Raw genomic sequence first — 17411 nt, forward strand, 5'->3', positions numbered from 1 at the left:
ACACTAAAAAAAACAGTCATGGCGGATTTTGTCAAGACGGGTGAAAATGTTACTCAAACAGGTAAAGACTTTAACAATTTTACTAAGGAATTACTTGCTCAGAGGTTAATTTTTTTTGCAAGTTATTTAATATTCACCTAATGGTGTATAGTCATGATGAAATTATAAGTGTTTTCTCCATTATCAATGAAAATAACTGGTAAAATTTGATTTCTAACGGCAATTTTAACGGTGGGTAATCACTGCACGTAAATCTGTATATTTTTAGTTATTGCCCACCATCATTTCAGTTATTGCCATATGTTAATGTATAGTTATTGCCCAGAGCAATTATTATTAGAGTGTTGCCACCAAGCAGTAGCAGTGTTTACGTTGCTCATTGCTATACTTGTTTTGCAATTTACAGGCATAAATATTGAAATGGCTTTTAATGTTTAATTTTCAGTATGTCAAAGACTCCAAAAGTTCAACATAGCATAGAAAATTTGCAAAAAGCGATCGAAGCTGTACAAGATGTATCCAACAATTTATCTACAAGATAAATTGCTAAAAAGTATGGTTTGGCTTGAAAAAATTGATAAAAATTCAAACGCAAATACAAAAAATTAAAATCCTACGTTAAATCTACTAGTGAAAATGTTAATTGTAAGGAAATAGATACAACTTTAGGGAAGAATAACCAACAGCTAATTGAACATTCTGTGCAACCACTTGAACTGATATCAAAGAAGATAAAAAAATAAACACATATATAAAATTCAAATTTTTGCGTCATCTATGTTTTGAAGTAGATGATTCTGTCTCTACCAATTCTGACTCATCAACATCAGCTCAAGAAATATTTGATAATATGTTAATAAGGCCAAACGCAATTTATTTTGAAATTTTGAAGACTGTACTACTAGAATTTAAGTTTAATGTTTTGTTTTGTTTATTTTAAGCCTATTTTATCATTTTAAAATTGATTATTTTATTTTAAGATACTGGGCAATTACTGTGCTTTGATGTGGGCAATTAGTGTAAGTAATGGGCAATGACTGTACTTTTTGGAGGATTTTTAATTTATTTCAATATTTTCTAAGTTACGTAAGTTTTAACTAAAAACTGTTAATATTCTGTTTAACAGTTAATTGAGTTATAAGAAAAAAGTCATAAATGGTCGATAATTAAAATACTTTCTTTAATTTTTCATCTCAATGTATTTGAAATCTTTAAGTGGGCAATAGCTATACGGTTTACCCTACGTCCTATACGAGTACATGACATACAGAGTGCTCTTCCCATCCACTTACGTTCAGCATCAAATATATAGTTCGTGACACCCAAAGTAGCCAAAAAGTTCGCAACACGTCTTTGTTACAATTGGAGTAAGGTTGTGTTGTCAACTTTTATGCCACTTTGGAAGTCACAAACTATTTGAAGCTGACTGTACGTAGGAAATGTGGGTGGGTTTAGTAAAGCAAATATAGACAATTGTAATTATCGAACTCAAGAAAATATGTGGCATAAGATGGTTACTTAACTTCAAATGCCATTTTTATAGACGAATGATTCCAAATCGGTAAATTAAAGTATCAGAAAATTCGAAATAGCAATTTCATGGTTCGAATTTAATTAGATTCGATCATTAAACAGTTATTTGGTTTATTAAACAATTATTTATTATCAATTAAGAACGAAATAATAAAGTTTATGAATTATTTTACAGCAATTAAATTAAATTTTCAATTTCAGTATCTGTTCGTTACATAGGTACCTAGTTAATTATACTTATATTAATGAACTTTCCATACGCTTATTATGTATAATTTATTAAGTACTTACCTACATATAATTATGATTGGAGTAGAGCGCTACGAATAATATTAAGTAAAAGGATTGTACCTACCTATTTACTGAAAATAAAGAAAACTACTCCTTCTTGACGTGTCGATAACAAACCTATACAGTGTCAGCCCAAAACTCCGCTACAAGAGTGGCGTTGTCAGTAGCATTCATTAAATCTTCCTGCGTGCAGTTGTTTGGGCACGCAGGACACGACATCATGTTCTTCTACTACTACTAAAAAAACTACAGTTTACTGAGTTTCTTCCACCACTTCTTCTGAGCACCACGACTTTGTTGTCCCAAAATGGTGGTAGGGCAAGCTATGAATGCCCTGAAAACTACCTACACAATAAATAAAGGTGGTAGGGCAAGCTATGAGTGCCCTGAAAACTACCTACACAATAAATAAAATTTGAATTTGACTGTCCAGAGACACTACAAACGCTGACTTTGAATTTCTTACTAAAATCCTAATAGTTCCTTCTTTAAGGCCTTTCCATCAAAACCAAACTCGTTTAGTTAATTGATGTGACTCTACCCATATGGCTAAAACATAAAGAAAAAATTAAAGTTTGGATCATTCCAGAACAAAAACTTTACATCCCAAAGGAAGCATACAGTTTTCATCGTGGGACCGATATTACGGAAACCATTGTATCAAATAACATGACAAAGCGTCATAACAATGCTTTTTGCCCTGATCCACTTTTCACCGAACACAATCACTTTTACGCCTCAACATTTAAGGCTACGTATCAATCAAGAACTAAACATTAGTTGTCGCTTTAATAGCGGTTAATCAAGCCTTTGTCAACGTGTGAAATGTGTTGTTTTTGACAGCAATTAACTGCGTAGAATCCTGATGACAGTCGGCAAAAAGTTCAAGCGTGTAGGGCTGTCACATTACAAGACAATCTTGCGATTTCGACACAGGCTGTGACTCTGCAAGACGATCTTGCAATTGACTACACAGAAATCTTTAGGAATGTTTATTTACATCATTAATTATTTAACACTGCTGTAGACGGAAGGTATAATGGTGTTTCTGAACAGTCACTAGTTATCTGAGAAAGCTCAACTTAATTATACACAGTAATTTCTCAACAAAAAGTAGCTCTAGTTCTGTACGTATACATTTAACTATATTTTACAAAGTCTTACGAATAGAAAATTAAGGTTTTCGTGTAGGTATGTTTATTAAGTAGGTAGGTATTTAACAGCTGCTCTGTCCCTTGAGCTGTATCCGATTATGTAATAATAAGGTTTTATTGACAGCAAGCAACCTTTACTTACAAAAGTATCATACCCGTTTTCAAATGTTAGTTGCCTCAAAAGGTGTTATTGGCTTGCTCACGAAAGAAAACACGTCGTAAAGTTATTCGTATCGGTTTTGCAATTGCAATTACAAAATAATATTCCATGTCACATCCATGTCACTTTGCCAGCCCTAATCGCGCCCATTGTCAGTAAGACAGCTGACGCAAGAAGTCACAATGACATATTGTGTACACAAAACATTTGCATATTTTGCATACGATTCTAATGATTGCAATAATTACAGTATTGGTTTAACTCGCGTCTGTTACTGGTAAAGAAACTGAGGAAGACATTATTTGATGTTTTGCGTGAGAATTAATTTAATGTCAGTCAGTTATGGAGAACATGTTTTTATGTTATGCGCTTAATCTTTCACTTTTAGGGCTTTACACACAAACATCAAAAACGTTTAAACGTAACCGAAAAAAATATCATAGTTTAGCTTGAGCTTACTTACCCTACTAATTGAAAAACTGTACACCTGAAACGTTTTACGATACGATACGACATCAACAAAATAAAATCAATCAAGGAATCCTTTTAGACCAATCATAGGCTTTAATCTTTTCTCAAGTTTAGATTCATATCTGAGCTTCCAAAATGCGTTTCAAAATAAGGTCGCAAATTAAAAGTCTTTATGTTCAGAGTGAAAGAGTTTATAAGATCCACTGAGGTTTAGTCCTAAAAAAAACAGCAAGCTTCCTTGCCAGATATCTTGCGATAAATTCTAACAAAATACCTATTCCAGGTTTAAAAATCTGCAAATTGAGCACTTTATAGTCAACTCACATCAAATACCTACGTCAATGTCAGTACCCGAATAGCTTTTTGCTCTTACACCGTTTTGTTTATTATGCACATGGCATACATACTAATTCGATTCGACTGGCGATTGTAACCTCCGTACGAACTTCGCAAAATGTGGTTTACACCTTTTCGACTTTTTTACGCACAAGGAAACTTGTGAAAAATTTTACGGCCGAACTTAATTTAGTTAATTAATTTTGCGGTTGGTAAGTTGGTATTTATTTGTTTTAGTACCTAAAAAATACCAAACTAATACTGGCTTGTACCATCTTATTGTAACTTTAACAACCGTCAAAAATCTGTCAAACACCATACAAAAAACACCGGTTATCGTTTAGTTAGTGCAATTCAGCCTAAGAATCGATGAAATACCTAGATTACCATTATTAAAGTACAATAAATAACTCGAAAAAATTAAGTGACTCAAAAGATCTCTACATAAAGGTAATTCTAGATTGTGTAAATCAAAAGCATTCAATTTTCAGTTTAATCATGATAGCGATAAAGTCGATTTGTGTAAAGTCCGCTAAAGCTCACTGCTTGATGCCTAACGGTTGGACTCATCGAACTGGACGACCTGTGGTCATGATTTGGAAAATAAAATGTCAAGAACAAAGTGGTCTGCAGTTTTTGATATCCTGCATATTGGTTTCACTTCATAGCTTGCAAGATATCGTTACTGTCAGTTCAAATACGTCCTATGTCAAATCCAAATTTAAAAAATAAACAGGTTTTTGTGTATCCTGAAAACCTACTGGTGTAACATAGGTACATCCTTTTGAACTGACAGCGACGATATTTGATTTCAATTATTCGCACAAGCAAGGTACGATACGAAATAAGAGTATGAAATCACTTCAGTTACCGAAATCAACAGCTGGATTTAAATAATAAAAGAGGTTTCAACCTTGGATAGGGACTACCATTTCTTTGTGGAAAAAAAAACATACCAACCGAATTAAGGACCTCCTCCTTTCGTTGAAGTCGATTAAAAAAGTTTAGGGTTAGGAAATATTAGATGCCTTCCTTAAAAGTGACATTTACTTAAGATAATTTTCAATTACATGATTTTATTTGCGCTTCAATAAAGACAATTCATGTGTGTTTTTTCCATTTACTAGTACAAGTTGAACCAAGTTTTGGTTCACAAACCGTTACACTCGTTAGGCGCAATAAACATAATTTTTGACATAAAACTTACCATTGTCTCAGAGGTGTATTACGAAAAATTTGATCTCATACTTGCCACAGATACGTAACTATAAGAAATAACAGTAAAATCTTATATTGCAGTAATGAAATTATTGAGTAAATCATTTTTTTACCTTAACAGGGAAACCTAAATATAAATGAAGGGCATAAATGTCATCATTTTCTAACCATTTTTTAAATTATTTTTCGAATAAAACGACAGTAAACCAAGCTAAATACTGTCGTTGTAATACATTTTTTGCAAAAAGATGTAAAATCTGTTGTGCTGATCAGCACAATCAACAAAAATAAAAAGAGAGCCCTTCTCTTTAAAAAAAATTTTGGTTAAAATATTTTTAGTCTGATTTTGAAAGAAGTAATAAAAGCCCTCTTTCATGTCCAAACATATTTTGCCTCCCTCTAAACTGACTCGAGGTTTTTCAATGATAAAAGGGTAGGTATTCTCTTTGGAATATTCTGTCAGGTATAGACAGCTCTATGTTGTACCTATATTTCTTAGCGTATGCACTTTAACTATATTTGATACTACTCATCTTCTAACCGAGACTAAGATCATTACAGAGGTGGCATGCCTCGGTAATAGTACAGATTCTCAATAAGTCCCGCTAGGCAGTCGTTAGACCAGTTTTTGTGGCACTAACCATTTAGTTACAGTTCGCACCGCTCACTAAATTCTAGACATTATGGCGCCAGGGAAGATTTAGTTGGAATATCAGTAAATATATGTTTTGAATGTCATTTTAGAAACATTTCGTAGCATTTATAACAATATTTTATTCGTAAATGTGTCATAATAATTGTCCTAAAGATACTCTGTTTCTTGTTACGCTTTCATATTGTGTAAGCCGCAGGACCACTTTGTTTAATAACATAGATTAAACCTTTTACTCGTATGTAATAAAACTATACAAACTGTTAATAGTGCTTACTTATTAATTCATAAATACGAAAACCAATACTTTAAAACTTACTGTGAAAAATCCTTGACCTTTATTGTGAAAAGAAGCTGAAAACTTGATTCCAAATTAAAAAATTCAAGCCCTTGGGAATTTTTGAAAATAATGAAATTTTTGAGATTCATTCCACTGGTTTTAAACTAAGGCTGTGTTGCATCACCTTACTTTAACTTTGACAAGCGTCAAAAATCTGTCAAACTCTATACAAAAATCACCGGTTATCGTTATAGTTACGATTAAAGTTAGGTGGCCGTGGGCAATTCATCCTAAGAGAAGAATGGTTCGACTGCTCTGTGCTCTAGCTTGCTCAAAGTTAAGTGGTTATGTCATTAATAAGGAAGATCACTTAGGAGATAGCCTGAAGGTTGCTTTTGTTTGATAACCTGTTTACATAACCGCAATAACGGTCCACCATAATTGTTACTTACACTTACGCCAATCTAAAAAGTTACTGACTTTAATTATCATATTGATAAATACCTAAAGCTTCAACCACACCAACGCGTGCAGATCGCCATCGCCGGCGCGATCAAAGGCCAATGACAGGTCGCGCGACCCATGACAGTTCACGCGACCTGTCATTTTTCTATGATCGCGACATGATCGCGCCCGCGATGGCGATCTGCGTGCGTTGGTGTGGTTGAAGCATAACAGAAGATTTCCTGAAAACACTTCATTTTCATCTTAAATTCATTGTTCTGACAACGAATTTAAGATGCATTCTCTGAAATGTTAACAATAGGTATAAGAGCATTTATTTGTCTATCTAAAAAACAAACATTTTTATTAAAGCAATCTTAATTAACTATTTCAAAAATAATTAGTCATTACTTATCTCATAATGTACTCATCATACACGAAACAAGACCGTAACCTTCATTGTAATTGTACCTTAACTTAAGTTAACAATAACTATTTGAACGGATTTTCACACAAAATCTTCTAGATTGCACCTGTGTTTTAAATATCACTTATTTAAGCTTTGTTTGAGCAATTAAAATAAACTTCAAGGCTCACTGGAGGAACGAGAGCGTGGGACAGTTTGTGTAGTTAATGCTAGTGTGCCCACTGCCCTTATTTCGAAATCGCTCGAAATGTGTCTAATTTGTCAACGCTTGGACCTTAGTAGAATTGTTAAGTTGTAACGTTGTTTTTGTTCATCTTATCAATATAAAGAGCAGTTTTACATCTGCGTTGTGATCTGAAAAACCTCAGTGACTTTCGTTCTGCATTTTGAACTGTTTAACGCGTGTTTTTATTCCGTACCGATAAATAACGGTGCCGAATTTTGTCAAATTAATTTAATACGATAATTAAGCAAACAGTGACAACTTTTTATTATTAACTAGCTTTCCGCCTGCGGCTTCGCCCTCGTGGAATTTTGTCTGTCACAGAAAAACTTTAACGCGCGCGTCCCTGTTTCAAAAACCAGGAAAACTATCCTATGTCCTTTCCCGGGACTTAAACTATCTATAATAAGTATGCCAAATTTAATCAAAATTGGTTCAGTGGTTTAGGCGTGAAAGCGAGACAGACAGAGTTACTTTCGCATTTATAATATTAGTATAGAGTATATATATTATTTGTATGTAATATGATATAAACTAGCAAAATATTTTGCCAGTTGCGAAAGGTCATGCTCATGGCTTCCAGTGTTACTAACGTCCATTTTATGATTTTTTTATATTTATTCTACTAAAATTAATGTGCCTTCTACATCTGTGACAATTAAAATGATGCTTTGGGAAACAATAGAATCTTCTTTCATAACTCTTTAGCTCATTCTTGTTAGTACATAACGATAAGCGTTCATATTATAATTGCTAGCTATTACAATTTAAAATGGCGGAGATCTTCCATGCCGACAGGTTGTCAATTAGATAAGACTCCATCTTGCGATGTCATCATGTCAATCTGTCAAATGACCAGTTGATGGCAATGGCGGTGGCTCTGTCTCTAATGAAGAGACTTTGACTTTGGCTTCAACGAAAAGTTACACACGTGTTGAACTAAAAGTGAAACTGTACTTTAAGGCTTAGTTGCACCACCTAACTTTGACCTTAACTATAACGATGACCGGTGTTTTTGTATGGAGTTTGTCAGATTTTTGACGTTTTTTAAAGTTAAATTAAGATGGTGCAATCCAGCCTAAATGACTTTGGTATGTAATTTTAAACAAGTGTTCAACACGCGTGTAATGTTTATTAGTATAGAGATAAGTTCTTTCATTTAGGCATTATAAAACGAAATACGACACCCATGAACTAATTTAATTAGTTTCAAACCTAATTTGGTATAATATTGAAAATGAACTACTAGCAGACTTGAATCTATGCCAGACTCCAAATCGAGTTTGAGCTTCGTTTCATTATAACAAAACTGTGTAATATGCGGTATGTCGGCCGTTTGGTGTAGTGGTTCAGAACGGACTACTATGCCGAGAGGTCCCGGGTTCGATTCCCGGCCGGGCAGAAATTGAAATGATGAATTTTAATTTCTGTGACGGGTCTGGGTGTGACTATGTATAATATTTATGTATTTAAAAAAAAAGTAGGTATATAAGTAGTATATCCGTTAAGCTAGCACCCATAACACAAGCATTAAGTTGCTTACTTTGGGGCTAGCTGGTGCTGTGTGAAATTGTCCAAAGATTTATTTATTTATTACATGCATTTAATATCCCTGAATAAAACAGTTAGCATAATCCACCAGTTTGTGATTGCCCCATACTTTCTATCGATATGTATCTGATTTGTATCGATTATTATAATCAGGAGTCGGATTGCAGCGATCCTATCATTAGGTACTTCGGCATGCGGAACCGCGTTGTATCATCTCTGACCAATGTTTATTGAATGGTATATATTTCAGCATTAAATATTGATCAGGAACTATCAATAACGATTAACTGGACCCATGGATGAGTTGATAGTAAAACTGGTTCTGAATTATAGTCCCACTGGTTTAATCTGTTCGGTTGGCAGCATTACTTAACCACTCAGGTATCATTGCTACCAACGTTGAGCAAAATGCGTCGGTGGATTTTGTATTTGCATACTAGCTTTCTCACCAGTCGTCCTGTGCGTTTTGCTACAAAAAGACTGGCTTATTCCTACTGGTGTTGTGTTAACTGAAGCGTTGCATCGGTAAAAGATTCTACTATTAGGTACTCATTCTTAATTAACCGAGCGATTAGGAGACTTGGAATGTTATATTTTAAACTGAAATACAATATTGTTATCTTTGTGTAATTTATTATAAGGTTCCCTTTAAAGGTAAAAAAAGGTTGTAAGGTCCTTTTAATTTAAGTAACAAATCTCATCAAAAGATGAGTGATTCTAAGGCTGAGTTGCACCACCTTTTTTTAACCGTAACAATAACAATAACCGGTGCTGTTTGTTTGGAGTTTGACAGATTTTTTGACGTATGTGAAAGTTAAAGTAAGATAGTGCAACCCACCCTAAGAATAAAAGTATCCAAGGTTTACCCAAGGGTTACTCACATGACTCACATCACATTAGTTTTCTACCAGTGAAACCGAAAGTCATATCATGTAGATAACTATATTATCTCTCCAGGTTCTCATTATATTAAAAAGTCTACTTTCTTTGTTCCAGAAACCCAAAGATGACATAAGAGCCCATCCAAAATGGCGTTGCGACTAAAGAAAGACATAAAGAAGGCGTCGTACTATGTGTGGTTCCTCGGTGCGCAGGAGTCACGAGGGTTGCGCGGCGAGGAGTTTGCCCTCCCAGCCATAAGGCTGCTGGAAGAGAGGGCTCGGGACTTAGAGCCGTTCAAAGTCACCTTACAGGTATGAGTTATAAGGTCGCTTTTCCATAAAACCCCTAAGACTTGACCTGAATAAGGTTTTATTAGAGCTCAAGCAGTATCCAGAGCCTTCCCGGGCTTGGGGTCATTCAAAGTCCACTCTACAGGTATGAGGGATAAGGTTGCTTTTCCAAGAGACCCATAAAGAAGACGTCGTACTATGAGTGGTTCCTGGGTGCGTAGGAGTCACGAGGGTTGCGCGGCGAGGAGTTCGCCCTCCCAGCCATAAGGCTGCTGGAAGAGAGGGCCCGGGACTTGGAGCCGTTCAAAGTCACCCTACAGGTATGAGTAACAAGATCGCTTTTCGATAAAAACCCCTAAGACTTGGTTTAAGGAAGGTTTTATTAGAGCTCAAGCAGTATCTTGCCCGGAACTTGAAGCTTTTCAACGTTACCCCACTGATATGAGTGTTAAGCTTGCTTTTATATCAAACATTGAAAAAACACTTGGCCTAAGTAAGAAGTAAGGTTTTATAGTTCGAGTCGCATATCCTGTAACATAGGAGTTGCAATGAACGAGACAAGAATTGAGAGTAAGACGCTTTAAAGATCCCTAAGCGATAAATCTTTCACATTGTTGATTTTCATCAATAGAGCCCGTTTTCAAGTAGGCACTCGAAATCGCTAAAAAACTGAATACGTACCTAGTTCCGAATTGCTCAATAATTCGAAGACTCAATTAGGTTAGATACGAGTAGGTTGTAAGTCTTGTAATCGCTTCAGGAAAAGTGCAACCACGATAGTTAGCAACTTCAAATTAATACAAATATCTCACCGGAAAAGGGCTGGTGAAAGTAATTTCGTGTATTATTTGATTTACTATACCACGGCACCTCTGACGTAAGATCCGCGAACTTCCTGTGCTTCTGATATTTCTAATTGAATTATGTTCGGTATGAGGTATGTGCCCAGTAGGTAATACGGTTATGTAAGTGAAGAGCCTTCGATGTTAGGTAAGAATTAGAAGGTAAACAGGTTGCACAGTTCATGTGATAGGAAGTGTTATGTGGAACAGTTCTGTTATGATCAGGGCGTATTGCGAGGAAATACAATTCCTGTTCGAAACCACTTAGGCTGAGTTGCACCAATAACTTTAACCGTAACTACAACGATAACCAGTGTATTTTGTATGGAGTTTTGCAGAATTTTGAAGTTTGTTATAGTCAAAGTAAGATAGCAAACCTACAACCTTAAATTCTTTTTAATTGTCGCAGTTTTAAGCTCATCGCAGTCACACATGATCACCACTAAGTAAAAAAGGAAACGCGCGAATAGATTTGTATTAAATGGTTAACTTAGTCAATTAAAAATATAATATATTTTCGTTCTGAAAAGGCGAGTAAAGTAAGTAAACTACCATCTTAGATTGCCTTCCGTTACATATAGAATACTGCAGTCAAATACCTGCATTAGTGACAGACATAAAAACAGAATTATATTCTGGTTTATTAACTATTCAGGTTCTACTGGTAAATTTAAGCCTCTTCCTGTGCAAATCGAAAAGCCTGTGGGCAGGTAAAAGCCTGAGCATTAAAGTTTACAGTCTAGTAGATTCCAGTACAAGTAGAGTCTAGTACTCGTAGAGTCCAGAATATAGTAACGAGTTGATTTACCATCCGGCAAGCGATGACAGTATAAACGAAACTCTCAGGAACCGTTAATGTATCGATAAAAGTAGTGGTGCATGATTTGGCTTATCGATAAACTGGACTGGACAACAGATTAAATCAAACGAGTTTGCTGTCTATGTATCGATAAATCACTTGTATAAAGGCACATACAAAAACATCAAATAAACGACTTGAAAACATCAAGGTGGAGCAAATCTTTCTATTTAGATTTATGAACCTGACTTTAAGCATTGATTAAGTTAACGTATGTTTGTGCATAATCATGTTATAGTATTGACAGAAGTCAAATTACGACGCAAACTGGTTAGATCCGCGAATGTATACCCATTCATTATGGCATAGAGTGATTGCCACTTAGCTCTGCTGCATTTTGGTCACTCGCTATATCCGAACCCACTTGTCTTAGTACTAACAATAATTTGCCTCATTGTCGACTTTCACACGCTCGCGTTGGCTATCGATATTATCGATAGAAGGCTAACAAACAACACTAGTAACAAGTGGTAAAACAAGATGTCGGTCTGTAAAATACGAAGTGCCCGGAAAACTTTCAACCGTTTAACTCGATAAGTTGGGTAACAATATTGAGTACTAACTCGTATATTATCTGCTATGTTAGTTAGCAGTAACTATGTAATAGAACGTAACATTATTTATTTACTGGTCAAGTCACGTTACTACATATATTATTTAAACAATAATTTTGGTTTAAATTTAAAAAGAACTTGTCTCAGTTACGAATCACTGAGTAATTTAATGAATTTATAAGTTTCATAAATCAAGTATTGATTTTCGTAATGTATGAAATAGAAAATTTAGAAGGTAGTTTTGTTACAGTTTCTCAACTTTAGGGCAAGTATGGAACGACCAACGACGCTTAACTTAAATAAATAATAAAATAAAAATTGGCCATCACTGATTCTTACAACGGTCAACCTGTAGATCTTTGCTACGCTGGGGTTGCAGCAGCAGTGTGGGAGTGAAAGATGCATAATAAGGAATTTCCATATATTCTGCGCTTATTAGAAATTCTGTTAAAGACAGGTGGGAATAATCCCGTGTAGTCCCGAAATGTCCCGAATATTCAGTAGTATCAGACTACATTTTGTTCCCAAGTGGGAACTATATCCCTTGTCCCCAAAAGAGTATTTAATTAGTTATTTTCATTTAGTTAGAGTATTTAATTGGTTATTATTTTGTTTGGTTATTTTGATGATCTCAAAGTTAACTTTATTCCCAGGTGTCCCACAAAGGACTGAAGATCATCCAGAATGTGACGGCGAAGGGCAAGCAGCAGACCATCAAGCACTTCATACCTCACGGCAGCATCACCAGTGCAGCAGTTCAGGGAGATGTGGTGGCGTGTGTGCTACTGCTGTATAACCCACTCACAGGCTGTCCTGTACACGTACATGCATACAGGTAAATACATATACGTACTTATTATAACCATATAGGGATGTGCAGTTAGGTTCCGGCAGAGTAGTTTAGGACCACTTCCATAAAATTTCGTAAATAGCGACTTAGGGACCATATTAAAGGCGACCAGGGCCTAATATGCATACGCTAGGCCTCCCCTGCCCGTCTGGCTAACGTGAAATGTGTACTTGTAATGTCCTGCACTTTGCTCTGGTAAATTAGAGATAGTCGTGCTTCTAGTACAGTAGAGATTAACTTCTTAGGGTTTTTTTATCGGTCAGAGCCTCGGAGGTCTCGCGCAATAAAGACTTTCTTAAGCAGACTTAAATCCTGGTAGCCGAAACTGCGGGCAGGACCTAGTCTATTTTGGATTGTACATACCTACTTGATGTTATACTCATAAGTAGGTAGAGCAGCAATCAAATCCCGTCTTACAATGCAAAAAAGAAGACACTACATGCATTAGACTATGACACCAAATTAAATTATGCATGACCAAGCATAGTACGTAAGCATTTAAATACCAAAATAGCACAAAGGAAAAAATCACATCGATTGCACAAACACAGTCATCGTCTCTGAAATAAGTGCTAAAAAATATGTAGACACTTGACATTTTCAATGTAATTTGACCTTTGTACACTGCAAATATCAGGCTCATTTCTGCTTAGCTATGTGCATAGCTTAGTTATTATGTTCAAAAGAATAGCTTCGTTAGGTATAACTGATTCACGATGTAAGTACGAATGTTTTTGTATTTTTGAGGTATTCCTCGAAGCGCACCTAAACTATTTCTCGAAACGCACATCATACCTATATGTTGCCCTGGTACTTCTTATTAATCTTAATAAACATAAGTGCGCTTTGAAGAATAATAAATTTAGGTGTATTTCAAAATGGGTGCGCTTCGTATTTTTATACTGAAGGCTGGATCATCAAATATTTCTCTACTGCAAAAGCACGACCCATTCTTATTTACCAGAAGCAAATGGAGGATCGGATCTACACTCTCCACGTTGGGGAGGCTTGATATCGACACGTTTGTCTTTCAGTTGGCTTTTAGGATATCTATTCACGGGAAGAACGGGGACATGTTCATCAATTCCTTAGATAGTTTAGAGATTTTAGGGCACAGTACTTAAGATAATTTCGTACCTAAAGTGTTGCTACTCACTATACCCATGCTCTATGTATGAGTATGAGAACATATAAACAATACGGTCTAATAAGAAAAGATCCACATCAATCCTTGTGATATGATGCGCTCATTTGAAGTCAATTGCGTTGTCTAATTGTGTCTTGTTACATTATACCGATGCCGAGATAAGTCTTAATTTGCAACTTGGATACATTAATTATGGAGATAAACAGTGTCAAGGGGATTCGACATTATTGTTATCTTTTAATTAATAAGGGAGAGTCCGCTAATTTGGACCAGTTTTTTTCAATCCCATTTTACACATAGTTTTCTTTTGTTTTTGCTGATGTTCATGGTATATAATAAAAGATAAATTATTCAACTTACTATTTCATAAGTATTAATTAACATGATTGTTGTATATTTAGCACAAATCAACAAAATACGAGCTCAGAGCTTCGGTCCAATTTAGCCAACCGGTTCGATAATTTGTACCACTGGGTTACTAAATTGGATTTCAATCAATTTCAAGCCTATAAAAAAACTATGGCAAAATATTATACGATACATTCTTAAAAAATAAGGAAACGAAAAGAAACAGTAGTTAATAACATAGACAATCGATATTGTTTTACACGTTATCACGATTTTGAGTACAAGTTTTGTAATTCCAATTATCGTAACGCACACTTGTACCTAATCTACTTTGCCAGTATTTTGCTTTCATTTATTGTTAGTCAAACATAACTACGCTATTATAACTTTAAAATATGATTTACTAAANTCAAACTATTTTCACGCGTACAAAGTCGTAGGCACAGCTATTATAATATAATAATTCATCTACAACCCCGTACCAGTTGGAAAAAAGACTATTTTTACCCCTTTCGCATATTCAAAGTATTCCAATACTATTGTTGTCTTTCTTCTGAGCTTATTTTTTTTCTTTTAGCGAGAACCTAACACGGCACACTAAGCGACATGACATAACATGCATAGATTAGTCCAAAATGTGCGATGGATAGACTGATATCGAAAACATTTTTCGGATGAAAAGGTGAAAAACGTGACTTTTCATTCAGTCATAACTTTTTACTGACAGCATATTTTTGATTGCGGTTTGGTTATAATGAATCAGTATTTAGTAGACTATTTTACTACATAGGTCTCGTTAGTGGTGGACATTTGGACCACACTCCATACATTTTTGGTCATTGTCCTTTCATAAATCAAGTATTGATTTTCGTAATGTATGAAATAGAAAATTTAGAAGGTAGTTTTGTTACAGTTTCTCAACTTTAGGGCAAGTATGCAACGACCAACGACGCATAACTTAAATAAATAATAAAATAAAAATTGGCCATCACTGATTCTTACACCGGTCAACCTGTAGATCTTTGTTACGCTGGGGTTGCAGCAGCAGTAAGTGGGAACTATATCCCTTGTGCCCAAAAGAGTATTTAATTAGTTATTTTTATTTAGTTAGAGTATTTAATTGGTTATTATTTTGTTTGGTTATTTTGATGATCTCAAAGTTAACTTTGTTCCCAGGTGTCCCACAAAGGACTGAAGATCATCCAGAATGTGACGGCGAAGGGCAAGCAGCAGACGATCAAGCACTTCATACCTCACGGCAGCATCACCAGTGCAGCAGTTCAGGGAGATGTGGTGGCGTGTGTGCTACTGCTGTATAACCCGCTCACAGGCTGTCCTGTACACGTACATGCATACAGGTAAATACATATACGTACTTATTATAACCATATAGGGATGTGCAGTTAGGTTCCTGAAGAGTATAATTTAGGACCACTTCCCTAAAATGTCGTAAATAGCGACTTAGGGACCAAATAAATGTGCAAACATAGGATACACCTTTTCCGTGGATGTCTTTAAAGGCGACCAGGGCCTAATATGCATACGCTAGGCCTCCCCAGCCCGTCTGGCTAACATGGGAAGTGTAGACCAAATCCTGCACTTTCCTCTGTTAAATTATAGATGTGAGTCGTGCTTCTACATTGGAGATTAGTTTCTTATGGTAAGACATAGTGTTTTTATGGGAGGTCTCGCATGCTGAAGACTTTCTGTGACAGACTTAAATCTTGGTAGACAAAACTGCGGGCAGGACCCAGCCTACAATAATACGCAATGATATTCATAGATATTTCGGAATATACTTGATGTTCTACACACAAGTAGGTAGAGCAGCAATCAAATCCCGTCTTACAATGCAAAAAAGAAGACACTACATGCATTAGACTATGACACCAAATTAAATTATGCATGACCAAGCATAGTACGTAAGCATTTAAATACCAAAATAGCACAAAGGAAAAAATCACATCGATTGCACAAACACAGTCATCGTCTCTGAAATAAGTGCTAAAAAATATGTAGACACTTGACATTTTCAATGTAATTTGACCTTTGTACACTGCAAATATCAAGCTCATTTCTGCTTAGCTATGTGCATAGCTTAGTTATGTTATTATGTTCAAAAGAATAGCTTCGTTAGGTATAACTGATTCACGATGTACGAGTAAGTACGAATGTTTTTGTATTTTTGAGGTATTCCTCGAAGCGCACTTAAACTATTTCTCGATACGCACATCATACCTTTATGTTGCCCTGGTACTTTTATTTAATCTTAATAAACATAGTTGCGCTTTAAAGAATAACTTAGGTGTATTTCAAAATGGGTGCGCTTCGTATTTTCATACTGAAGGCTGGGTCATCAGATATTTTAGTCTCTGCTGCAGGAACACGACTCTCTCTTATTGACCAGAAGCAAATGGAGGATCTGAGCTATACTCTCCACGTTGGGGAGGCTTGATATCGACACGTTTCTCTTTCAGTTGCCTTTTAGGATATCTATTCACGGGAAGAACGGGGACATATTCATCAATTCCTTAGATAGTTTACAGATTTTAGGGCACAGTACTTTAGATAATTGTGTACCTAAAGTGTTGCTATTCACTACACCCATGCTCTATGTATTAGTATGAGAACATACAAACAATACGGTATAAGAAAAGATCACAATAAATCCTTGTGATATGATGCGCTCATTTGAAGTCAATTGCGTTGTCTAATTGTGTCTTGTTACATTATACGGATGTCGAGATAAGTCTTAATTTGCAACTTGGATACATTAATTATGGAGATAAACAGTGTCAAGGGGATTCGACATTATTGTTATCTTTTAAGTAATGTGTGATAGGCCTCCCACTAGGTGGACCAACGATCTGGTGAAGGTCGCGGGAGGTGCCTGGATGCG

At 35.6% G+C, this 17411-nt stretch overlaps 1 protein-coding gene across 1 annotated transcript in view; it reads left to right on the forward strand.

The window, feature by feature from the left end:
- The window catches only part of LOC114350901 (nuclear speckle splicing regulatory protein 1), a 54602-nt gene that overhangs the window by 10526 nt on the left and 26665 nt on the right, over positions 1-17411 (forward strand). The window contains exons 2-3 of the mRNA XM_028301863.1: positions 9737-9933; positions 12821-13002. Of these exons, the coding sequence (XP_028157664.1) occupies positions 9769-9933; positions 12821-13002 (347 nt within the window). The 5' untranslated portion in view covers positions 9737-9768. The remainder of the gene's footprint in view (positions 1-9736; positions 9934-12820; positions 13003-17411) is intronic.

This window comes from Ostrinia furnacalis, unplaced genomic scaffold, assembly GCF_004193835.3.
Source record: "Ostrinia furnacalis isolate ACB-3 unplaced genomic scaffold, ASM419383v2 OfSCF1006, whole genome shotgun sequence".
NCBI classification, from domain to species: Eukaryota; Metazoa; Arthropoda; class Insecta; order Lepidoptera; family Crambidae; genus Ostrinia; species Ostrinia furnacalis.